The 25,724-nt window shown below is 47.0% G+C and overlaps 1 protein-coding gene across 1 annotated transcript in view; it reads left to right on the top strand.

Moving 5' to 3' along the window:
- The window catches only part of DNAH9 (dynein axonemal heavy chain 9), a 170,008-nt gene that overhangs the window by 66,233 nt on the left and 78,051 nt on the right, over window positions 1-25,724 (top strand). Inside the window, 9 exon segments of the mRNA XM_030462115.1 lie at window positions 7,022-7,183; window positions 8,244-8,440; window positions 10,598-10,760; window positions 12,362-12,485; window positions 14,410-14,552; window positions 16,775-16,936; window positions 17,825-18,058; window positions 22,490-22,750; window positions 23,217-23,642. Of these exon segments, the coding sequence (XP_030317975.1) occupies window positions 7,022-7,183; window positions 8,244-8,440; window positions 10,598-10,760; window positions 12,362-12,485; window positions 14,410-14,552; window positions 16,775-16,936; window positions 17,825-18,058; window positions 22,490-22,750; window positions 23,217-23,642 (1,872 nt within the window).

Raw genomic sequence — 25,724 nt, 5'->3', positions numbered from 1 at the left:
TTGTGGGCATGTGTTTCTCTGTCCCAGCAAGTTTTGGTGACCAAAATGCAGTCTCCCAGTAAGCAATGACACAGTCATCCCCTGAGCTAAAGGGCTGACTCCATGACATTACCTAATTACTGATTGGTTTTGGATGTATTCCAGAGCCATCAGCCATGGCTTTGAGGAATAAGTTAGAATCTTATTTATTCCAGCCTCATGTGGTCAATGGGGCAGATGAATACGTCCAGAAGGAGGTGCACGTCTGGGGTGGGTTGAAATACCTTCTGGTGGTAGAAAGCACTAACTGAAGGGAGCTGTGGCCTTTTGACTTCAGCATTTAATTTAGTTAATGCGAGAGAGCTGGACTTGGCTTTGTGAGCCTCAGTTCCACACACATGACTCTGGGGATCAATGGCACTGCTCCACCATGCAGGGAAATGACTTTATTGCACTGAGGAAGGTTGTTTATGCTTTGTGGGCTCCTGACCCCGGAGATAGGAGAACAGTAACCAGTTCAAGTGTTCTGCCTAGAGCCAGCACAGTTTGTTGGCCTGGACTGGCCTGTCCTCTCAGCATGTCATCACTCAAGTGTTCGGTGTGTCCACAAAGGATGGAATATAGAGAGCTGATAATCAAAATCAGCTTTGATTTAATTGCTGAAGCAATTATCACTCGAGCCAGTTCTGTACCAAGGGGAGTTGTTCAGCTTTAGAAATGTTTTATTCCAACAATGGAGAAATACCCCCAGAAATCTCCTGCCTTTAGCAGTAGATATTACTGCTCAGAGAGCCTTTCAGAGTTTAAGGATGATTAATAAATTTTGAGAAAGCTGTCAGCTGGCAAATCGAGGTTTAGAACACCATAACCTGTTGTAAAAATGCCACTTTGCAATTTGTAGCTGTCCTTCTTAACGTCTGTTTTACAAAGTAGGTGCTGGAAGTTCAGTGCCATGTGATCTGCTCCATCAGACAAGGGCAGCAGTAATGGCAGGCAATGGGAAATCCAAGAACAGGACCTTGAAAAAGTTAATAACTCCATTGTGTCAAGAAGGAATCAGACCTGTCACTTGTGCTCAGCTAAACATCAGCAGGCTTTGACGTTAGATGTGGGTCATGTTAAATCCTGGCTTCTCGTTAATCTGTGCTTTGAAAGGCAGAGAGAGAGAAAAAAGGCATTTCAGTAGGAAGCTTTGATTTTAACTGTAGTCTGCTTGAAAGGTGCTAAGGTTGAGGCATATTAGAAAATGTCCTGCCAGACCTAGATGCTGGGCTAGAGGGTAGGAGAAATGACAGGAGCTCAGATGACTTTATCACATGGCTGTGGGAGGACCAGGGGACTCTGTGTCCTTGGTCTCATGTTTATTTAATTATAGTTCAATTTTTCTTGAAATCCTTCCTTTCCTATTCATTCTTGATTATTTCCTTACCTTAAATAGTCTTCAGAGTTTGGGATCTCCTGATCTCCTGTTTAGCCCTGCTGAACAGTTTGGTTTTTTTTTTTCCTTGAAACTGAGTGTGAAAGAAGCTCTGGACTCTGGGAATGTATTTCCATGTGTTGCATTTGTTACAGCTTTATAAATCTCGTATTTAGCTTGAGCTCTCTTGGAGGGCCAACTTCAAAGTTAGGTCAGGCTGATCAGACAAGTTTTGAACATTTCCAAGGCTGGGGTTCCTATAGCCTGCCTGGCATCTGTTGCTCTGCTAAATCCCCTCAGTGCTGAAGTTTATAAATCTTTTATTCAATCAGAATTTCCCACGCTGTGATGTGTGTTTGTTGCCTCTCCAGAAAACATTTGGCTTGATCTTCTCTGTAAGTCCCCACTAGGAGCTATAGGCAGCAGAAAGGTTCTCCTTCACCTCCTGTCTGGGTTGAACAAACCCATTTCTCTCAGCCTTTCTTTGCATGTTCTGTGTTCTACCGTTTTACTGTCTTGGTGGCCTCCACTGAACTCACTCCAGTATGTCAACATCTTTCTTTTACTGGGGGAACCTCCCACAGCTCTTCAGGCCATCAAGGTCTCTCACTTTGGTGTAATAGCTTCTCTGCTTGGTCAGTGTCACCTGCAGACCTGCTGAGAGGGCACTGCCTGGGTGATGGAGGAACGTGTTGGACAATACTGCTTGGGCACCAACCCCTGAGGAACACTGCTGGAGGTTCTCCAGTAGGAACTTTGAAACTGGAGTTCCAACCAGTTCTCCAACCACCTTGCAGTCCATCCATCTGGTCCATGTTCTTTTATGAGACTTTATTTGATGGCATCTGTGAAAAACAAAAATGAAAAAGAAAAAAGAGGGAAACAAGACAAAACATCCCAAGAAAGCAAGGCCACCTGAGTTCCTGAGCCTATGGGATAGATGGAGAACTGGTGGGTGTAAAGCATGTAGGTCAGTACATAAAGGCTTTTCCAAATTCCTCTTAATCCCAGGCAAACAATCAAAGACTGAGTGCATGAGAGCTATGTATATGAAAGTCATCTGGGGATTGCTGTTTCAGCTATACAGTAATTATACAAGCAGCCAAAGGGAACCATGAAAGGCACAAACTGTGTGAAAATTGCATCTGTAGTGGAGGCCACCCCAGCTTTCCTGCCTGGGTCTGGGGATGGTGCTGGCTCTGTGCAGATCATGCACAGCACCCCGGCTGCAGCCTCTGCCCTGAGCACACCAGGGGCCATGCTCAAGCGTGCCTAAGTATTTAAGTAGGGCCTTACAAGCCCTGCCTGAATACCTGGGTCAAAACTGCTTGACAGCTCTTAAGACAAGGAGTCCCATGCTAATTTTCTTACTACAAAGCACTCTAAGAACCTCTGTCTTAATTGCTGCAGCTAATGAAAAAGGAATGAGTTTGCAGCTGGGGTGTGTGCATGTCGCACGGAACATGGGAGCAGGAACAGGCAGATGTTTGTCCTTCTGCACCAAATACCTGTTGCCCCCTGGGCTGAGCTGGTCAGGCTGGTGCCTGTGTTGCTCAGAGTCAATTGAAGGTGACTCCAGAAGGCAATTAATCCAAATGATGGCAAAACGCCAGAGAGGTTTATCTAGACAAATAAAGGTGTAGGTGAAACCACAGGGAAACAGAACACCCTGTACACTGGGGTGTTGAAGGCTTGACACACAGCAGTGGGTTGACTGTCAAGCACTGTTCATGTTTGTCTTTGCTAATTGGAATGGTCATCTCCAAGGATCTGAGCACCTCCAGTGACATTCCTTGATGCCTGGCTAGTCACGTCCTCTCTTGCAGCAGAGGGCATTTCTGTGTTTATTTCAAGTTCCTCCTGGATTCATCCTCCTGGAAAGAGCTCAGACAAACTGTGTTTCTGAAGCACCTCATTCAGTGGAGGTGAAAGAAGTCATGCTGTGAGTGACCTGCTGTGCATTGGCACTTTGCAGATCTAAGATGGGGGTTGGGTTCAGTTTCAGATTCTCAGATCCAAGTGTGTGAGGATGCCCAGGTTCATCCAAGGCTGGGGAGGCCAGGAGGCTGTCCAGGTCCCCTGCCAGGGATGCAGGTGTGTTGTCACTCCATTGTCCAAATGTGGGTGTCACTTTTTGAAACATGTGAGTACAACCCCCTGGGCTTCAGCAGTGGTACAAGGACACAGATGTCTGCATTTGTTTTATCTGCCTGTTCCATGTGGGTGTCTTGCCTGGCACCCTTCAGCTATGCTCCCTGGGCTATAGATTAGGTGTCCCCTGAGATGAACCATCTAGTTAGGAAGGTCATGGGAAATTCCATGGATTCCTACACAATAATGATGTTATCCACTGTTCTCACTTGATTTTTGTCTCTGTACTTGATGTTCAGCAGAACAACACTAAGTGCCTCAGCATTGTACTCACTGGTGCCACTGCTTCTCTGGCATCATCTGGCCAAGGGCCACAGGGTGACAAAGAGGGCTGACAGCTCTTTGAGATCCCAGCATCACAGAATGTCAGAGGTTGGAAAGGACCTCTGGAGGTCATCCAGTCCCTCAGCAGGATCACCCAGGACAGCCCACACAGGAACACATCCAGGGGTTTCTGGAAAGTCTCCAGAGGAGACTCCACAACCTCTCTGGGCAGCCTGGGCCAGGGCTTCCTCAGCCTCACACTCAAGAAGTTTCTCCTCATGTTGAGGTGGAGCTTCCCATGTTCCAGCTTCAACCCATTATTCCTTGTCCTATCACTGGGCACCAGTGGCCCCTTCCTGTTGACACCCACCCCTCAGATACTGATGGACATTCAGAAGGTCCCCTCTCAGCCTTTTTTTCTCAAGGCTGAACATCCCTAGGGCTCTCAGTCTTTCAGATAACAGGCCAGAAAAGGATTAGGCAAGATGGGCAGGAATGTCTCTCTGTCCTTGGACTGTATCACTTACTGTTCCTGGTGTTAACTGTGCAGGGACAAGGTCACCCTGCAGTCCTTTGTAGTCCTATGGGCTCATCAGAAGCTGTTGCCTGTTACTGTCCCTCCCTGGCAGGTCCTGTTTGTGGTTGTCCAACACTACATTGCATGGAATTTCTGCAGCACCTTTTCATGCCTCTGGGCCCTAACACACACTGCACAGCTAAATTGGTTGGTACCCTCCAGACAGTTTGTCCTTGATTAAAGAAGACAGGTCTCTGCAGTGACTGAGTCGTGGATTATGCTTTTTAAAACCATATTCCCTGCTGGCTCACACCAGAGAAAGCCCCGTGCTGTCTGTCTTTCCATCTGAAAGGGTTACCATGGTATTATGCTCTAAATTATATCTATCATTTCTGTAAAATAATAATCATAGACTCAGTGGGATTGTATTTTGCTTTTTATTCCCATTTCTAACAAGATTTCCCAGCAGCGTGTCATATTCAGGTCTGTGGCAGTTGAGGAAGAACAGCCTCTCTCTTGCTGACACTGAATGCGGTGGCCTTAGTGTCCCATCTCAGGTGTCCCATCAGCTTCACCTCCATATCGGCTTTAGACTTCAAGCTCCTTTGCACAGATTTTTGTATTTACCTACGGTTAAATTCGCTGAAGAGTCCTGCAAATGCCAGGCTTGCAAACACCAGAATGCCCCTTTTTGCTGCCTGCTGGTGAGGGGAGAGCAGCGGCTGTGAGGCTGGGGCAGGATCAGCAGCACCTTCCTTTGGTTCCTGGCTCTGGTGTGGGTGTTATGTCTTAGACTTGGACTTGGTTGGGATCTGGTTACCTGAGCCAGTCTGGTTTCAGAGCTTCCCCCTCCTTCTGTCTCACCATCTCTGCTATTTCTCCTCCTAACAAAGATCCAGACACTCACAGCTGCTTACAGGCTGCTCCATCCCATGCAGCACCACATGGTGCCAATTTGGTGGTGCCAATCCCCCCTGATGTATGGATTTTAAATTGATACCTTTAAATATGGCTCTGGGTTCATAGAATCACAGGGTAGTTTGGGTTGGAAGATCTTAAAGACCACCTCGTTCCACCCCCCCACCATGGACAGGGACACCTCCCACCAGCCCAGGTTGCTCCAAGCCCCGTCCAACCTGAGCTGGAATACTGCCAGGGATGGGGCAGCCACAACTTCTCTGGGCAACCTGGGCCAGGGGCTCAGCACCATCAGAGAAATAGAAATGCTGTGTTTGTTACTGTTTCCATGTCACTGCTGTCCTCAAAGTGCTACAGCTGCTCCAGGAGCCCCAAGAGTAACATCAGCAGTGAGCAGAGTGGGGATCAGGGATCAGGCTGGGCTGCCAGGGAGGGGAAGGGTCTGATTGGATGTGAAGCCTGTGGGGATCAGGTGGCAGAATAGAAAGTCTCCCAGGCATAAAAAGGTAAGAAAAATAAATTGCTTTTTATCTTTCTTAGCAATCTAAATAACTTTTAAAATAACAACTGCTTGTGCAGCCTTACTAGGTGTCCTGCACTGTTGAACTCAGCAACAATTCTTTAAATTATGGCACTTCATCCATCCCAGATGCTGTGACCCATGACCATGCACCCTTTGTGCTTCCCATCCCCAAATCCCTCATCATCTTCTGGCAGCCCAGGCTCACACATGGAGCATTTCTGTGGCTCTGGTGTGTCCATAGGAGGGTCTGGAGCTCTGCTGGGGAGAGTGAGGAGGGTCAGGGCTGCAGAGGGAGAAAAGTGAAGATGTTAAGTTGTTAAGATAATAACTCATTATAGCTTTGTGAACTGTGGATTTCCTTCCCTCTGAGGTAGCCTTCCACGTGCTTGCATCAAGAACACAACAACTTTTGTGGCTTGGGATGTCTTTAGAGTGACTAAAGGATTTTAATTTAAATTTTTTTTCAGTGTAGGACCTGATGGGTTTCACCTTTCTTGCTTGGAGCTGTCAGCCCTTCTCACTATTTTTTTTTCTGAAATAAATAAAATAACAATTTGGCAGCTTTAATGACAAATGTGAAACCCAAACAATTTGATCCCTGGGCCAGTATGCTAAGGGGCACTGCTTTACATTGCTTTTAAAACATTTTATGTTTTATGTGTAGTAATTAGATGTTGGAAATAAAAGCTGTCTATTTAATTCATGCCACTGAAAGCTCTGTGTGCTGTTAACAGCCAACACCTCTTTGAAATATAATTCTTTTATGCATTTCAATAGAGTTCACAGTAAACATACTGTGTTAAGCAGACAGCAACTAATATTGCCTGCAGGCAGACTGCACCTAATTAAAATTAATTGATTGAAGAAGAATAAAATCATCACCACTAAAATTTCTCAACTCTTCTTTTCTTTCTTGACAAAGAACCCATGTGTGGTGTTGAGATGCAAAAAGCTGCACGTGTGAGCTGGTGCCTGACTCTCCCTCATGTTCCTGGCTGCTGAGATGAGGACCCCCAGGGCTGGTCTGGGGGTGCTGCTCAGGGTGTCAAATGAGCAGAGTGAACAGAATCTGCTTTGAGAGGTTGGGGTGACATGGGGTACATTCTCCAGGGACTGTTCAGGGGCTAACTCAGAAGTTTAGTTGCTGGAACTCTGCATTTAGAGTGGTTCAGCTCTATTCTGGTGTGGGTGCTGGGGTGAGGTTAGTCCCTTTGGGTCATGATGGGCTTTACTGACTGTCTCTGTTCTCCAGGGTCTTCTGTTCGCTACCCCTGATTGTCTGAAGCAACCCCAGGACCTGGTGAAACTCTACCTGCATGAGTCAAGCCGGGTGTACAGGGATAAGATGGTTGAAGAAAAGGATTTTGGTAGCTTTGATAAAATCCAACAGGAAGCGGTGAAGAAATTCTATGATGTAAGTGTTGAAGTTCATAACTCTGATAATAACAAATGTGCTTGCAGGAAAAAAAAAAAGTTCCTTGGGAAAGCAAAGTTTGGCTCAAGATCTGCCCATCTCTCACTCACCTGGAGGACAATGCTCTTGATGGGAGCCCAGGAATAAAATCTCTATCCTCCATATCCTGGACTGCCAAGGTACAGCATGAGTAAATGCTGCAGTCCATAAGGGCACTGGGGAGAGATTTGGGCTCTGGGAATTAATTAAAATGCTTCATTAAAGTGCTTTGAATCTCATGAGGCAAAAGCAGGAAAGGAGTCAGATTGCTGGTCTTGATGAGAGCAAAGTGCAAGGCAGGCACAAATCCCGAGTGCTTCCCCTTGGTCCAAAATATCTTTCAGCTGAAAGTTCCTGTCCTGCTTTCCTTTTTTCCCCACAGCACTGCTGCAGGACTCACACAGGGATCACTGATGGGGGTGCAGGCAGAGCTTTTTCCTCCAGGGGTTGTCATTGTCCATGCAAGAGCCTGATGCCCCAGCTATTGCTGCAGGGCTTTTCTGCTGGCCACACTCTCTGACAGTAATGAGCTGAGGTTTTGTGAGTTGCAGAAAGTTGTCAGAGCAAAAGAAGTCAGGACTGGGGCTTTTCCCTTTCCCTTGCTTTCCCTTCTGTCCCTCTTTCCAGTTTTCCAACATGTGGGTGAAGCTGTGTGGGCATTAAAATGGTGGAATGGTTTCAAGCAGCAAGAGGAGAGATTTCAATTAGATATGAGGAAGAAATTCTTTAGAGTGAGGGTGCTGAGCCCCTGTCCCAGGTTGCCCAGAGAAGCTGTGGCTGCCCCATCCCCGGCAGTGTTCCAGCTCAGGTTGGATGGGGCTGGTGGGAGGTGTCCCTGCCCATGGTCGGGGAGTGGGACTGGATGAACATTAAAGTTCCTTCCAACTCAAACCAATCTGGGATTCCATGATTCTATGAAAAAGTGGAATACTACATTCCTAGGAAAGGGGACAGAGAGCTGCAGTAGTTTTTCCTATACTTCTTGTATACATATATATACAATTTTTATTTTCTTTGACAGGACATGGAGGAAACTCTAGAGCAGACCAAGCGAATGAATATTTATTGCCATTTTGCTAAGGGCATCAATGAACCCAGCTATAGACCAGTTCCAACCTGGGAGGAGTTGAACCAGGTACTTGTGGAGGCCCTGGACAACTACAATGAAGTCAATGCTGCCATGAGCCTGGTGCTGTTTGAGGATGCCATGTGCCATGTGTAAGGGCATTTTCTGTCTCTGTGGTCTCATCATAACATTTATCTATGCAGATTGCTTCCTTGGAGTTTCCTGGAAGATGTAGGTATCAATGATGCTTGCTGATAGAGCTGGAGGTGTGCAGAAGTTTTGTCTGCTCATGTGGCATGTCCAGCACAAATGCTGTACTGAAATGCAGATCTGGCCTTAGATCACCTCAGATGATAGACCTGCTCTCTAAATCATCCGTATAACTGATAATTCTGATAATAATGATAATAATGATAATTCTGCATTTGTTGATGGTATTTGGAGAGCACTCAGGGAGCCATAACAATTCCTGAGGCTGTCAGCCTGCATATGCTAGTGGTTATTTTAAAGTGTGGTTGCAATTGTGATATCTTTGGCACTTGATGCTCTGCAGGAACATTTATTGTAGGTAACAGTGTTCAAGTGCTTTATTGTCTTTGCTTGACAGCCAGCTACAGAAGTAGTTATGCCAGGACTTCTCTAAATGATTCCACAAGTGGTTTAGAGCCATGTTTACACAGGTTCTTAGTGGGATTTTTGGATCTGTATAAAGTGAGATTAGGTGTCTTCAGGCTACTAGTTTGGATGGATTGAGGCATTTGAACTGCTTTGATCTTTTGAAAATCCTGCCTGCATTTAGAGGCCTGGAGGTCCAGATAGAATCCCTTTGGAAATTGGACATGTAGGACCAACCAGGGAGTCTCTGGTTGGTAATTATCAAGCTATTTACATGTCTGGGCTGTAGATAGGCAGGTGTGCCTCCAACTGCCAAATACCACTGAAACATGTTGGGAATCCCAGCAGTCAGACTCATTTCTGGGTACTGAAATGCAGATCTGGCCTTAGATCACCTCAGATGGATCTGCTCTCTAAATCATCCTTGTAACTGATTTGGGATGAAAGCATTGTATCAAGAGGTGCAGATTTGTGGCTTAAAGCTGGGAGGAAACCTCTGTCCTGCTGCACACCACTGTGGGGGATTTTAGTTCTCATTGGACTTGGCAACTGAATGCAGTTACTGGTATGCAAATTATATATATATATATAAAATAAATATATATATATACACACACACACACATATATATATATAACTGCTGCTCCTTTTAACTAGCCATTTAACTACTACTGGTAATTTTGCCAGTTATGCTGGGGCACCTCCTCCTCCTTTACAGTGTGGGCGTTTATTCCTTTTTGTGAATGAGTCCTGTGGGAGCTGGTGTCCATGGGTGTTTCTGCTTCCATTGGTTGCAGAAAGGTGACAGTAATATCAATCTTGTGCTCCTTTTGCACTTCCCTTACAATGGAATTTGTGACAAAAGATGGCACTGCCCCTGCAGATAATATTGTGAGTAGTCAGGTGAGTGAGGTTTGAGTGCTCAGCGTGATTTTCACTGGAGCTGGGTGAGGCAGGGGGGAATGGTGCTTGTATTTAAGGCATGGAACAGGGAGGTTTTCACAGGTGGGATCCTTCAAACTCCCCTTGTTTGGGGTTTTAACACGTGGGGATGTCAGCAATGGCTTAGAGAATAAAGTGGAGGCAGAGAGTCACCATGTGACTAAGAAAGAACAAGTGAACAGCCCTTGGAAATAACAGCAAGTTCATTTTAAGAGTGAGAAAATGTCACTTTAACTAGTAGTAGTTTTGAGACATAAGAAACATGGACCGAGTTTTCCAGACAGGTTTTATGCTGTTCTAGACATATATAAATACACTTTAATGCAGACCAGGACTCTCTTCACCAGAATGTCAAATGCTTTGGGAGGAAAAAGCTTTACTGGGATGTGCATCAGAGCTTTATATTTTGATCTCATTTTTTGTATGTCAACATAATGTGTTTTTTCCCGTGTCCTCCCTGCAAAGATGTCCAGGCCTTCACCTTAAAATAGTTCTGCCCAGCAGAACTAGGCAAGTGGAAAAGAAATTGGACACAGTCTGAAATGCCACCAAACAACTTTTCTCATAAGCTCTGTCCTTTGCACAGGTCTCAGCAGAGATGGGGATTGATTGCTGACATGTCTCTCAGATTGACATTTTTCATCCCTTTCAGAACACAATTTCCTAGTGAATAAAATATGTATTGAAAAGCACCAGGCAGAGCAAAAGAAAAACACTTTTATTAATGAGAGATTTTGTATGCTTCAATTCAGCTGCCGCATCAACCGCATCCTGGAGTCCCCCAGGGGCAGCGCTCTCCTGGTTGGGGTGGGGGGCAGTGGCAAACAGAGCCTGACCAGGCTGGCAGCCTTCATCAGCAACCTGGAGGTTTTCCAGATCACTTTGCGGAAAGGGTATGGGATCCCTGACCTGAAGGTGGGTGACTTCCAAGGCTGAGGTGGAGGGAAAGGAAAGAAGCAGCAGAACTGAGGGTGCTGAGCCCCTGGTTGCCCAGAGAAGCTGTGGCTGCCCCATCCCTGGCAGTGTTCCAGCCCAGGTTGGATGGGGCTTGGAGCAACCTGGACTGGTGGGAGGTGTCCCTCCCGTGGTGGTGGTGGGGGGGTTGGAATGAGATGATTTAAGATTCCTCCCAACCCAAGCCAGTCTGGGATTTTGTGATTCTCTGAACGTTCCCTGAGAACTTTGTCTTGTTGCATATTGAGTGATACCATTATGAAGGCACTAAAAAGCTTCAGACATAATGTGGCTCTGTGGAGAGGAACAGTGTTGCTCCAAAGACCTTGATGAAGTCAGACTTGATGTCCTCTGCCTGTCCTCTGAGCTGCCCAAGGCATCCCTGCCCCAGTCTCTGTGTCAGCACTGGCTCTGCTAATGAGCCCTGCAGGAGGGGCATCCACTTGTTCAAGAGAGTGTAAAGGACCAGAAAAGTTCTGTTTGCTTATTATTTCAAATTAAAGCAAGTTGTGATAATTGGCTTAGCTGTGAGGTGCCTGTCGTGGAGTGATTTGGAGGGGGAAAAGGAGCAGGAGGAGAATTCCTAAGTTTTATCCAGTCTATCCAGTTCTTCCTCTGGGATTTTGTATAGGGAAAGAAAGGGCTGAGTACATGGTGGGTGGTTCACTATGTGCCTGTGCTTTAATGCACAGGATAGGGAGCTTAAGAGTTAGAAATTAACATTTTAAAAGATCACTGAAACAGTTTAAAAGTATTTTTACTGCTGGCAAAATGATTCCATTAAAAATTATTATAAGCCTTGGTAGCTTCACTCTACTCTGCCTGGGAAATGGCTGATGAGCTGTGGGTTCCTTCCCCACCAGTGGCATGACCTGGTGAGCTGTGGTTGTGTATGAGCTGCTTGCATCTTGTTGCACAAGCCTGTCCCACCATCCCCTGAGGATTTTCAGCTCTCCTCTATTTTTCAGTCCCTGCTTGGACTCTGGAAAAGAAGGCAGAAATATACAGCTGAAACCAATCCATGTTTGCACGAGGCTTCCTCCTGCCATCCTCACAAACAAACCCCATGTGTTGCAGCACCTCAGGAAAAAGAAAAATAAAATAATTATTCCTGTATACATATGAAACCAGAGAAATCTACATAATGGGGATGACAAGGACCAACATTTCCAGTCTCCCAGTGCTTTAGTTCCCTCTGTATGTGATTTGTGGTCTCCCCAGCCTGGGGCAGACTGAGATTCTCTGAGCCCCCCCTGGCAGTCTCTCCCCCCCCAGGGATTGCACTGAGGTCTTCAGCCGCATGCATTGACCTCCCAGTGCTTCAGCTACAGGCTCTGTCTCCCAGTGCTGGCTATTTCTTCTCATTTTTGTGTTCTATGACAATGACAGTAAAGTGTCCCTCACATAACCTGGGAGTCTCTGCTGTGAAGATGGAAAGTGGCCAAAGTACAGTTTCATGCAAATTAATTGCAGTTGTTCTCAGTTAATATCCACTTCTGGTGTGGCACCTACTTTGCAGGGTGTAGGTGCAGCTCCTGATTCCACTTGTTTTTCAACCTCAGGCAGACCTGGCAAACCAGTACCTAAAATCTGGAGTGAAGAATGTAGGCACCGTGTTCCTCATGACTGACACACAGGTGGCAGATGAGCAGTTCTTAGTGCTGGTGAATGACTTCCTTGCATCAGGTATGTCTCTGGCAGGTTTGATTTCTCCTCTCCCTCTTTTCAATATAGCTTTGCTCATGGCAGCAGCTGTAGTTCTACAATACTCAGAAGAGCAATATATGAAGTAAGCTAGGAGAGATATGCATTAAGGTTTAGAGTGTAAGCAGTGCTAAGATCTCCTTGGTGAGGATGAACTCCATCATCCTGGGCTGCATCAAAAGAAGCACAGACACCAGGTCAAGGGAGGGGATTCTCCCTCTCTACTCTGCTCTGGTGAGACCCCACCTGGAGTGCACCTGGAGTGTCCAGTTCTGGAGTCCCCAACACAAGAAGGACACAGAACTCCTGGAATGTCTCCAGACCAGAGCCACCCAAATGCTCAGAGGGCTGAGCACCTCCCTGGGAAGCCAGGCTGAGGGTTTGGGGTTGTTCAGCCTGGAGAAGAGGAGGCCCCAAGGTGAGTTATAGCAGCTTTCCAATATCAGAAGGGGCTACAAGAAAGCTGGGGGAGGACTTTTTACATAGGTGTGTAGCAAGAAGACAATGGGCAGTGGTTTAAAACGTGAAGAGAAGAGATTTAGGTTATACATCAGGAAGAAATTCTTTCCTGTGAGGGTGCTGAGCCCCTGGCCCAGAGAAGCTGTGACTGCCCCATCCCTGGCAGTGTTCCAGCCCAGGTTGGATGGGGCTTGGAATGCACTGCTTCCTTGCAGACCACAGCACAAGGATGTGTGGGTGAGCACTCCCTGTGCTGGGTGCTCCGCAGCTACAAGGCACATGGGAGTGTGCAGCTGCGTCACCACATGAAGTAACCCAGAGCAGGTGTATTCCCAGATTCCCTGGTGAATCACTGCTACTACTGTGGGCCTCTTCTTGTTGCTTTATTTATGACTGGGGAGTGGGAAGATGCCAGCTGGTGAAGGTGACCTCCATGGATGTGAGGGGTGGAGAGCTGACAGCTCAGTGGAGTGATAGTTTGTGAGTTACTCCAGAGCTGATACATGGCCATAAATTGGCCAGATGGTTCCAGGAGCAAACATGCCCTGCCTGTGATGGATTTGTAATCAGGAGCAAAGCCAGGGGTTGTTGTGGGGGGCTGTGAGTAGCTCCCACCACCTCTTAGGAATGATGTAGATGAACCCAACCATCTCGTGAAGGGACCATGCCAGGACTGGGACTGCCCAGAGGGTGCTGCTGAGGGGTCTGGCTGCTCTCTGTGACCTTGCTTTTCCTACTTGTCTCTTCACCTAAGACACTAAATCAAAATATATATTTTAGTCTTTCTTAGAAATGAGCAGGTTTCTGATTTCCTAAGTGATTCTTGCTCATATGGACAGGATTTCAATAATGATGATTTCAGTCAAATCAGAAACCAGAAAGGAAGTGAACGGGCGATAAATTAGGGAACCACTAAAAAATTATTTGGTTATTTACATTTTTGGCCATCAGGTGCATAACAATTAACTTCTAAAAGGTTTTAAAATTTTTCTAACTTTTAAAACATTGTGGTCACTTGGGAGTTATTTGAACACTGCTGGAAATAGCACTGAACAGCTGCAGAAACTGTACATGTTGAGTAAATAAATTGCAGAACTAAAATAATTTTTACATTGTCATGTACAGCATATTAGGTACTTGATTATTTTTTCTTTGATAACCTAATTAACACTGTAGATCTGAAAAAAAAAAGAAGGAATTTCTATACTTGCATTCTATTCTATGTTTGTTTACCTCATGCTTTTATAAGAAAGTTTGCTCTCACAGGTGTGTTTTTTAGCAGCCCCTTCTGTGCCCCTTTCCTGCTGCTGGGGTCTGTGGGCACCTGGTGCAATGATTTTTCTTGAGGCTTCCCCAAGCCCCAGAAGAGGGAAGAAGCTGCTTTACTTTGCTCTAAGACTTCAAGAAAATCCAGACCAGTAAATCTAAATGTGCCCTCTTCTCTTAGGTGAAATCCCTGAACTCTTTCCCGATGAAGAAATTGAAAACATCATCAACAGTGTGAGGAGTGAAGTCAAAGCCCGGGGGCTGGTGGACTCCAGAGAGAATTGCTGGAAATTTTTTATAGAGCGTGTTCGACGCCAGATGAAGGTGAAATGGGCTTGGGGAGTTTGGGTCCTTCCCCATCATCCTTGATGCAGGGACACGGGGTGGAGATGCCTTGGGCTACTTTGGGGGGAGGTCAGGCTGCAGCCTATAAGGATTCTCTGCCTGTTTGTGACATGATCTGTGATTCTCTTAGCAAGTGGTTTGGAAGTGTAGGAAATGCTGCCTCTTGGGCTGCACTGTGGGAGCTGAAAATTTTCTCTTCCAAGAGTTGAGCTTTCCACCTTCAAAGCCATGCACAAGGGCTTAATTGGGGTGCATCAGGAGCAGGTCTTGCTGCTTGGAGAAGCTGCATGGGGGATCAGTCCTTGTGCTGTTGATAATCCAGTGCCAGAAGAATTTAAAAAAACATTGTTTTTAAACTAGAGGGTTGTGGGGACTGAGTGTGTTGGACACAACCTGCTTAGAGGATTTCTTCCTGTATGTTGCAGCCCATATTCCAGCATAGAAAGGTCCTAAGATCCCAAAACAGTTTCAGAACTCCCCAGGTATGCCCAGCATGTGGAGAAAACACAGTGTAAGGAGTTAGACTCTTCCAGGAGGTCCCGTCTGCAGGATTGAACAGTGCTGTGGCCCCACAGCAGGGAGGTTGGGTGGGCAATGAGTGGAGATGTGATCTTTGCATTAGGAACCCACATCCTCCTTCTTACTTACTGCTTAGTTCATGTGGGTGGGACGTGTTCACTGGGGTAGCATGGCTTGTTCCCTATTTGGTGTAGGTAGGTACATGTTTAGGATGGGGAACAGATAGAGAGTTCATTTTTGAGACAAAATTAGGGGACCATGGCACAATAGAGATGTTCAACTCCTCTCTCTCCCAGTGTAGAGGGGAATTTCTGATGAGCACTGGTGCTTTTGGAGCACTTCTCTTTTGGAGCTCTTCTATCACCTGGATTGGAGTCAGCAGTCCCTGCCCCATGCCCTGGGCAGGCTCTGCAGGGAGCAGGCAGGGCTAAGGAGTCCATGCAGAGTGTGGTACCCACTGCTTCCCAAATGGCCCTTCCTCACCTCTTGGTGCTTCATCACATGGTGGCAGCTTCTGTGTGTCCTTTTTGTGTCTGATGGGCTGAGCTCCTAAATCCATCTGCAGGAGGAGGGATGGGATGGATGCTGGAGCAGGGTTTGGTCCTTGGGTCTTAATTTGCTTCATTTAAAGCTGGGGGAGGAAGAGGCAGCGAAGGGGAGAAATACTTTGCCTTATCCTGACTTCACACCCTGGCCAAGGAGTTTCCTTCTGAGAAAGGGAGAGCTCGTACATCCTGGAGAGGAGCTGAGCTGGGGGAAGGAGGCTCCTGGTCTGCAAGGACAGGTTGGTGGGTGAGGGAAGGGTTCTGAAGATAGGAGGAAGGAGAAATGGTACCAGGCTGGGGAGATGCTGATCAGGAAAGTAACAGCCCTTTGACCAGGCCCCAGAGAATGTGAAGAGAGATTTCTCATAGACCCACAAACTCCATGATTTTCTGCACCACAGACACTTTTAGCAGCTGTTGGACTGAAATAAAAGCCTGAAAAGCAAAGGATCTGCTGTGCAAAAATGCAATGAGCGGATAAAACCACATTCACAAATGCTTTTATTTCCATTCTGCTTTGTTTTGAGATCTCTCTATTTTTAAAAAATTCTCATTCTGATAAAAACAGATTTTGAGCTTGAACCACCTCAACCCTTTTCAATGCTGGCTTGTGGGGAACAATCTAGGCAGACCTGTGCTCCTGCCAGGAGAATTTAGGTCCATTCACATTAATTCCTGGTTGCACCATTTGAATCTGGATGCCAGTTCCCTGCTGGGCAAAGCTGTGTGTGCTGGAGCAGAGAAGAGCAATTATACTGAACCCCAGCTTCAGCCTTGAAAGGGTGCCAGGCTTCTGCTTTTGACCAAAGGAATGCTTAACACCACTGCTTGTCTTTACTGAAGAGAAAAAATGTTTGCTGCTACATTATGCCTTTTCCAGGCCAGGCATGCTGGCATCAAGGGCTGAGTTGGCTGGACCTGCAGTGGGTGATGAGAGATCTCAGAGAATGGTTTGGGTTGGTAGGGATCTTAAAGCTCATCCAGTTCTAAGCCCCTGCCATGGGCAGGGACATTTTCCACCAGCCCAGGTTGCTCCAAGCCCCATCCAACCTGGCTTTCAACACTTCCAAAGGAAGGGGCTGGAAGAGCTGGCTGGAGCTCACATCTCCTCACCTTCTTCTCCTTGGGGCTCTGCAGGTGGCTCTGTGCTTTTCCCCCGTGGGCAGCAAGCTGCGTGTTTGCAGCAGGAGGTTCCCTGCCATCATCAGCTGCACCACCATGGACTGGTTCCAGGAGTGGCCACGGGAGGCCCTGGAGTCTGTCAGCCTCAGCTTCCTGCAAGAAACAGAGGCTGTGGAGGTGAGCACCTCATCCTGGAGGGAGCTGTGCCTGGGTTTCAGCCCCTCTGCCATGAGCAAGCCATGGCCACCACTGCCACATGGTGCTGGTGGCAGCAAAGTGTCACCTCATCCCTCCGTTTATTGCAGGCAACACCTCACACAGCAAGGATGGGACAGCAGAGAGGTCTGCTCATATTAATTGCCCTCCAGCACTGATCCAGGACATCAGGAGGAGGTGCTGGTCAGGCTGACATGCAGTGAACTCAACATTTCCAGTATGGTCCTGATTTCGCAGCAGGGTCCTTAGCAGAGGGGTGGCCACAGGCCCTGTGCTGTGGGTGTTTGTGCTCCAAGAGCACTGCCAGGGAGTCCTTGCTCTGCCAGCAAGAGAGGCAGCTTCTAGCTCAGGATAGGGAATAACCTGCTGCTGATGGTTGTTGCCTGGACCACAGTTTTTTCTCCATAGGAGTGTCTGAGCAGCTGTAATTGTCAAGGGCAAAAAATATGTCAAGTTGTCATTGATGCCAACCTGCTACTCAGAGAGATTCAGTTCTGTTTCTTTTGTTTCTCTGGGTAGGATTTTTGAAGAATAAAGTCTTTTCTTTTTATGAATGTGTACTTTCCCCATTTGGAGGTAAGAAAAGTCCAAATTTATACTTAAAAGGTTGTTATTTTCTAGAACTGAATGCTACAAAAATTGCTTGGAATAAGATAAAGTACAGATAAAATAGAAGGTATAGCACACACAAGCAGACAAAGTTAGAGATAACGAATGAAAAGGGATCAACTTAGATGTTATATCCTGGATTTTGCTGCAGCAGAATAAAAAGTTAATAAATTCCTTTATATACAACACAGGGCTGTGGTATATTTAGATTTTCTCCTTGTCCTGTCACCCTGCCTTTAGGATTCAGTGAAGGATTCAATAAGCAAATTCATGGCTTATGTCCACACAAGTGTCAACGAGATGTCCCGATTGTACCTGAGCAACGAGCGACGGTACAACTACACCACCCCAAAGTCATTCCTGGAGCAAATCAAACTCTATCAGAATTTGCTGCTGAAAAAGGGCAGGGACTTAAAAGCAAAAATGGAACGGCTGGAAAACGGCCTGGAGAAGCTCAACAGCACATCTGCCCAGGTAAGTGAACTGTCTGGGGGTAAAGCTGGGGTTGTCTGTTTCTGTTGGACATCTCGGTGGCCTGCACCCACCAGGAGTGCCTTTGGAGGCTTTGGAGGTGGAAATTGTGCAGGGTGTAAAGTTTTTGCTAGATCCTGGCTCTAGCTTGGCTTGAGCTGGGCTCCCAGAGGAGCAAAAGTTCTGTGGTGTGCTTTGGAAGAAGGCAGGAGATGTGCAGTGTTTAGGTGTTGTTTGTCTCTGCTGTTTGGGTGGTGCTAACCCCAAATGGAAGATCAGAGTAAATAAAGTGAGATAGGGATACAGTTGGCTGTGTATATCATCCTGTACATCAGCTGTGGTGATAAAGAGCTTCTGAAATACAGGAAACTTGGGGATTTTTGGAGTTGCACCCAGGAAATTGACATAACTTCATCAGGAATTCTCCCTTTCAAATGAAACAGAGCATCCTTTTAAACTAAAGCTGAGGCTCCCTGCTCATTTTCCTTGCATTATGCTATCCATTTTTAAGGAAAAAGAGAGAGGAAAAAATGTAGATTACCTGTCCCAAAATCCCCCTGCTGAGGAGCAGCACTGGCACTCCTCTGTGGTAATGCCTACATGCTCTCAGCAATCCACATCCCCCTCTGCAGTGCCTCAAACTGCCCTGCTGAGCTTTGCTGCTTACAGCTGTTGCTAAACTCCCATTTTTCTCACCATTTCATTTTCTATTAACTCTTACAAATGTTTGCTTGTAAGGTTCTGCTGTGGCAATTGGGCCTCTCCTGAACCTGTTCCACAGACACGCAGGGGCTCGGTGTGGATGAAGGACCACCAGGCTCAGCCCCTTCCAGGCACCCATTCTGGATGATGGTGGTGGCATAAATCATGTCTGTCATGCTCAGTCAGATCCAGGCCTTACTGCAGGGTGATGCATGGGCTTGCTCAGTGCCTCTTGCTTCCCATAGCCTACATCTCACTTCAAACAGTTGCTTTCTTCATGGAGTGGAACATGTCACTGAGGACACAGGAGAGGATTGGGTTTATTGCATAGCCCCTTGGCAGGCTTTAACATCTCACAGAATCACAACAGTTGGAAAAGACCTCTTCTAAGATCACCACATCCAATTGCCAACATCCCCCCCAAATAAAATACATTTATCAATAGTGAGGACAGTATTACCCACTAGAGTATGTCCTGAAGTGCCTTATCTATGTGGTTTTAAATATTTACAGGGATGGTGACTCCTCCACCTCCCTGGTCAGCCCATTTCAATGCTTGACTACTCCTTCAGTAAAGAAATCCTTCCTCAGATTGTGTCTAAACCTCCCCTGGTGCCACTTCAGGCCATTTCCTTTGGTCCTGTCAGTGTTCACTTGAAAAAAGAGGCAGCACCCACCTCTCTACAACCTCCTTTCAGGGAGCTGTAGAGAGCAGTAAGGTCTCCTCTCAGCCTCTTCTCCAAACTAAATATTCCCAGTTCCCTCAGCCTCACAGGACTTGTTCTCCAGACCCTTTACCACCTTGGTTGCCCTTCTCTGAACTTCTCAAGTTCTCAGTGTCCTTGTAGTGAGGGCCCTAGAACTGAACACAGCACTCGAGATGAGGTCTCACCAGTGCCCAACACAGGGACACGACCACTTTTCCTGCTGGCCACACTGTCCCTGATACAAGCCAGGGTGCTGGTGGCCTTCTTGGCCACCTGGGCACACACTGGCTCGTGTTCAGCCAGGTATCAACCAGCACCCCCAGGTCCTTTTCTGCTTGGCAGCTTTTCAGCCACTCCTCCCCAAGTCTGTAACGTTGCATGGGGTTGTTGTGACCAAATTACATCTTCTTTGTAAGGCTGCATCTGAGGTTGAACAGGGAGTAGTGAAAAGCCCCCATCACTCCCAGTGAAGTCCACCAGAGCCTGGCCTCACTGCAGAGCAGACCTTACATCTGCCTGACCTCTGGAGGCAATGAATTGTGCTGACTCGTGGGGTGATGCTGGTTTTGATGCTGCCTCAGTGGGGAACAAGATGGGTAAGGTCTGGTTTTTATTGGAATCATCTCATATCAAACTCACCTTTGGAGAGGAACCAAGTCCCTGCAGTGGCTGTCAGGCATCTTCAGGTGGGTGTGACTTTGGCAAAGGTTCTTTGAGAGGCCACAAGGTGGGGGCTGAGCAGTGGCAGATGGAGGAGGTGATGGGAAGTCACACCACTGGTGGGTCCTGTGGGTTTTGCTGTGGCAAGAAAGGTAAAAGAACACAAAATTCAGGTGTGGTTGGAGTAAGGCTGGGCCTGTTTGTAAGGTTGATTAAGATGCAGAGCAGTGAGGACAAATATGTCAAATTTCAATCTAAAATTAGTACTGGGGGCCTAAAATTAAACACCTAAATTATCAGATGTGCGCAACAGGCAAAACTGCTGTTGATTTGAAACCAGAGTGTGGATATACAGCAGTATTGGAAATCACAGCTGAATGCTCAGTCTTGAATATGGATTTAAAAGTCTGAACTTCACGTTCACCCATGGAGATGGTTGGTCTTGGTGCTGGAGAAGTGAAAAGCCTTCTGTCTCACTCAAGTGTCATCTCCACATTGTGGTCATGGTGCTTGGAAGTGCTACCCTGTGGGGGTTTTATTTTCAAAGAAAATGAGGGTTTTGATACCTGGGTATGAGCTCCCATTGTCAGCATTAACCAGATACCTGCTGCTTGGCTGCTGTGACAAATTAATGATTAATTTTATGGATTTCTATAGACTGCTCAGTGTGGCCTCAGCCCATGGGGGGGGGGCTGCCAGGGTTGCAGGGTACTTTTTTGGCTTAGCTGTTAGAGTTTCAAAATAACCTCCCCCCCACTTCTATCCCCCAGTAGCCTTTTTAATTTCCTTTTGCGATTTGGACATGTTGGTACCTTTGATCAACTTTTCTTCCAAATAAATGTTTTTCCATTAGCTTAGACACCAAACCATCTTTCCCTGAAGGCAGTGTCTGTCCTCAGTACTCAGAAAAGAAGCTGGCTTCTAGTTATTAGGTCATCATAGACCTGGGAAGATGTGTGGGATGAGTCATTTGTTTGTCAGGGATGTTTGCTCTGAAGAGGTCAGTGCTCTGTTCAGAGCCCATTGCTGGGTAATTTTTCATCTGGCTTTGGTTAATATTGCCTTGCTGGGTTCCAGGTTCAAGCCTTGCTTGTTCTATCAATTAATTGCTGACCTTTGTGATCTATTTTGTGTTCTTGAAACAAGACAGGGACTATCAGATAAAACAAGTCTTCTGGGAGCCTGCCCTCCAGGTTTTCTATTCCTTAATAATTCTTCTTCTCTCCTCATGGATGACAAGCGTTTCTTCCTTCCCTGTTGGAGTCACATTACATTCCCTTCTCATTTGCTTTGATCTTCCCCTTTCTGCCTCACATTGCTAATTGCTTATCAGGTTGTCCTGAACTCAGGAAGCTGCTCCCAGGTTTTCACATTTTTTATCACTGTCTGCGACCAACTGCTGACCTTTTTGTGGCTGGTAATGGTATCCTGTGTGCTAAGGCACATGCTGGATCTACCTGCTCACACCTTCACCTGGTTATTCTCCTGATGTTGCCTGTGGGAAGGAGGTTGATAGCATTCTCTTTGGGATGACAGTCTGCTGGGATTTGCCATCTGTGGTTTGATGGTCATCTTCTGCTTTCACCAGTGTTGGCAGATGCTGGGAAAACTTGATGGTGTTTTTCTGCTTTCCCCTGGATGTGGTAATGACTCTTCTGTTGCTGTCAGGACAGGTCACTGCAGCAGCTTGAGCTCCACCCTGAGCTCTGAGAGCTCATGTCTTAGAACAGATGTGCATCTCCAATCCTCTGTTCTTGTTCTGGACATTAAACAGTCTCTTCTCTCCCCTCCACATGGAACTGCTTCTTTTCATCTTTCTTAGCAGCTCCCTGTGGCCCTGGTGGCCCTGTTGTCCATGCCTGTGTCCACTTGTTAGGTGTCCCTGCTATACATGCACACATTCCATGTGCCTTTTGGTGCTTTCCTTGTGAGGCTCCTGGGCTGTACAAAAATAATCCAAAGAATTCCTGAAATGAAAGCTGCCACCTGCATCCCATGGTATCTTGCTCAGAGCAGCATTTGGGTTGCCCTGGCACTTCTGCCCAGTGTCCCAGCAGGGATGGGACAACCTCCCCAAGTTGGGGTTGGTTTTTCCCCTGCTGGGTTCCTCACTGCTGGCACACTGCTTGCATGTTCGGACCATATCTGTGAGCTCCCCAGTGGTGACCCAAGCAACCACGAGCAAAGGAGAGCAGCAGATTCCTGCTAACAACTGGAAATGCGGCTTCTCTCTGCTGCCAGGGCTTGCTCTACTCATGGGACCTCCAGGCCATGGGGTGCTGCTCAGGGTGAGCCCCTGCTGCTGGGCAGGGTGGGGAGTGGGCTGGTGAGGGGCTGTGCTCCCACATGTGTCTCTTCCCTCCAGGTGGATGAGCTGAAGGCCAAGCTGGCAGCCCAAGAAGTGGAGCTGAAGCAGAAGAATGACAATGCTGACAAACTGATCAAGGTGGTGGGGGTGGAGACGGAGAAAGTGAGCAGGGAAAAGGCAATCGCTGATGAGGAGGAGCAGAAAGTGGCACTGATCACCCAGGAGGTTGAGCAGAAACAGAAGGACTGTGAGGAGGACCTGGCCAAAGCTGAGCCTGCCCTGGCAGCTGCCCAAGATGCCCTGAACACCCTCAACAAGGTAGGGTGAAGATTCCCTTGGGAATTCAGTACCTCTGCTCTGCATTGTTGGGGGCAGTGTCATCTGATGGCCCAAGTTTTTGGTCTTTGTATTGACTGTTCTCCAGCTTCTTCCCAGCTGGTACATAGTTGATCTCTGGTGTAACCTGGAGCAGCTATGAGGTGGCACCAGGCTGAGGTGGCTGGGCTGTCTGTGCAGAGGTTCTAATAAACAAAAGACAGTGACAACAACAAAAGCAAAACACTTCCTATGCAATTTCCTGCAAAGAATAACCCCTGGAGATGGTCTAGATGCATCTGAGGATGCCATGGTGGGCTGCAAACGTTCCCAGTGGTGAGTTAAAGGCAGCAGTGCTCAGACTGAGAGAAGCCTGATGTATCAGCTTGATAGCCTGGCTCTGTTAGTGGCAAAGTGAAAAGAAATCCCTTGCATTTTTGTCTAACAACCTCGTTTCCCCCATTTTTAGAAGAATCTGACTGAGCTGAGGTCTTTTGGGTCGCCACCTTCAGCTGTCAGCAACGTCATGGCCGCTGTGATGGTGCTGATGGCCCCAAGAGGAAGAATTCCCAAGGACAGGAGCTGGAAAGCAGCGAAAGCCTCCATGGTCAGGGTGGATAGCTTCCTGGACTCCTTGATCAAGTTCGACAAGGAGAACATCCACGAGAACTGCCTCAAAGCCCTTCAGCCTTATTTACAAGATCCCAAGTTTAAACCTGAATTTGTCACCACCAAGTCCTACGCCGCTGCCGGGCTCTGCTCCTGGGTGGTCAACATCGTGCGTTTCCACGAGGTTTACTGTGAGGTAGAGCCCAAGAGGCAGGCTCTGAGCAAAGCCAATGCTGAGCTGGCAGCTGCCCAGGACAAGCTGGCCAGCATCAAGGCTAAAATTGCTGTAAGTCCTTGCCCTTTGGTGAGACCCACCATGCTTGTCACTTCTTGTGGAGAATTTGGAGAAAGGTGCTTCTCTGCACTTGTGTGTTTTTAAGGGTAGGGTGAGAATCCAGAATCAGGAGATCGTAGTCTTTTCCACACCTTTTATTGCTGCTCTTTTGTTATCTATTCTTTGGTGTCATCTGTTCTTTGTTTTAAAGCAGCAAGAGGAAAAATGTCTTCACAATGAGGGTGCTGAGCCCCTGTCCCAGGTTGCCCAGAGAAGCTGTGGCCCCATCCCTGGCAGTGTTCCAGCCCAGGTTGGATGGGGCTTGGAGCAACCTGGGCTGGTGGGAGGTGTCCCTGCCCATGGCAGGGGGGATTGACATTAGATGGTTTATAAGGTCCCTTCTGACCCAAACCAGTCTAGGATTCCATGATTACACCTTAGAAAGAATGATAATTATTAATTCTTAATATTCCTACCTGATCTGTAGAGGTGTAATGTACATTAAATGTGGGTCCTCAGACAACTTGTTATCTCAAATCACTATGTTCCTGGAGTACTGCAGAGAATCAAAGAGGAGGAATCAGAGGCTGGTTGAGGTTGCTGGTGACACAGAGCTGGGCTCTGTCCCCAGCACTGGGCATGTTTTGCAGGATGACAGCTGCTCTACCATAAGTCTAACAATTTGCCACCACCCAGCTCCTTGGTGGTGTATCTTGTGCATCATCATCTCCTGTGTGATGAAAAATGCCTTTATATGGAGAGTAGCTCCTAGGCTTTCTCGTTTTCCTTTAAAAAATTGCCCCTCTCTTAGAAGATACACTGCTTTTTTGCCCTTCCTCTTCCCTGTCCAATACCTGCTAACAGCAAAGTGTGAAAACCAGCCCAGGGACCCAGCCAGCTTGTCCCTTAGGCTGTAGCCCATGCTTCCCTGGCTCTGCTCTCCACATCCCTTCATATGGGCAGTCACTGCTGTGCTCCAAACCTGCCTTTTTTTGAGGTGCTATGGGTCTGGGATGCTTCCTCATGAGTGAGGGGTCCTTTGTGGCAGTGCTTTTGTCTTAACACCACAGCTGGTGCAAAAGACCCTCTCAGAGCCAAGGTGCTGGCAGCCAGGCTGATAAATCTGTTTTGAAATAAGTGGCTTTGAGATCTCACCTGGAGAGGAGGGGACAGTCCCTCCAGACAGCTCATCCCAGTACTCATCTCTGCCACCAGCACATCTTCCTTTTCAGAAAACATATACTCTCTTGATGCCTCTTATTATTCTTAAAATGCTTATTACACTGTTATCTAAAAATATTCTAAAAATCTCCAGAGCCCCCCCTGGTAGCTCCCTCCCAGTGGGGTGAAAGGAGGCTGAGCACAGTGCCTTAAGGTAGGTTCAGTGGTCTTCAGCCTCTAATTCTTTCATTTCAGGTGTGAAATATGGTGCTGGGGAACTTTGTCCATCCCTTTATTCTGCTTATTTCCAAAGCTTATAATGCCTGAACTTTTCTTTTGCCTATTTTCTTTTTTTTTTTTTTTTCCTTTCTTTTTAAAGACAGGATTTTGTTAAAGCAAATGGCAATCTTTGAGGGGATTGCTGATACTCCACCTGCAGGCACTTGTAAAACTGACTGGCTTGGGTGAGTTTTCCCTCTGCAGATGAGTAATGTTACACTGCTGAGCGTGGGGGGATATGGAGGGTATATCTTTGCTTATCAAGCTGGCATATCTTGGATAGCTTCACTGACATGAGGCTGATTCATACCTGCTCACAGCCAGGCCCCAAGGTGTCACAAACCCATTTTTAGTAATGAATGAAACTCTTTGGATTGTCAGAAATACTGAGGACTTTTCCTTTGTCCCCCTGGGAAATAAAGTTGCCATGCCTTTGGGGAGGGCTGCTGGAGAAGCAAGATGTCCCCTCATGGTTACACATGGATATATTTGTGTGTCTGGGGGGTTCTTCATCACTCACGGGTGCTCATTTGTCAGCTTGTGCTTTTATATATGTGAGAGTACTTCTGTGTGCACAGACACTCACATGCCCACAAAGACAGAAACCATTTGTGTTATTAATTCCAAAGCAGGCTGAGGAGAGGCTGCTTTCTG

The sequence above is a fragment of the Calypte anna genome, chromosome 18, assembly GCF_003957555.1.
Source record: "Calypte anna isolate BGI_N300 chromosome 18, bCalAnn1_v1.p, whole genome shotgun sequence".
Classification (NCBI taxonomy): Eukaryota; Metazoa; Chordata; class Aves; order Apodiformes; family Trochilidae; genus Calypte; species Calypte anna.
The sequence above is the reverse complement of the archived record's forward strand: the minus strand, read 5'-3'. Positions and strand labels throughout refer to the sequence as shown.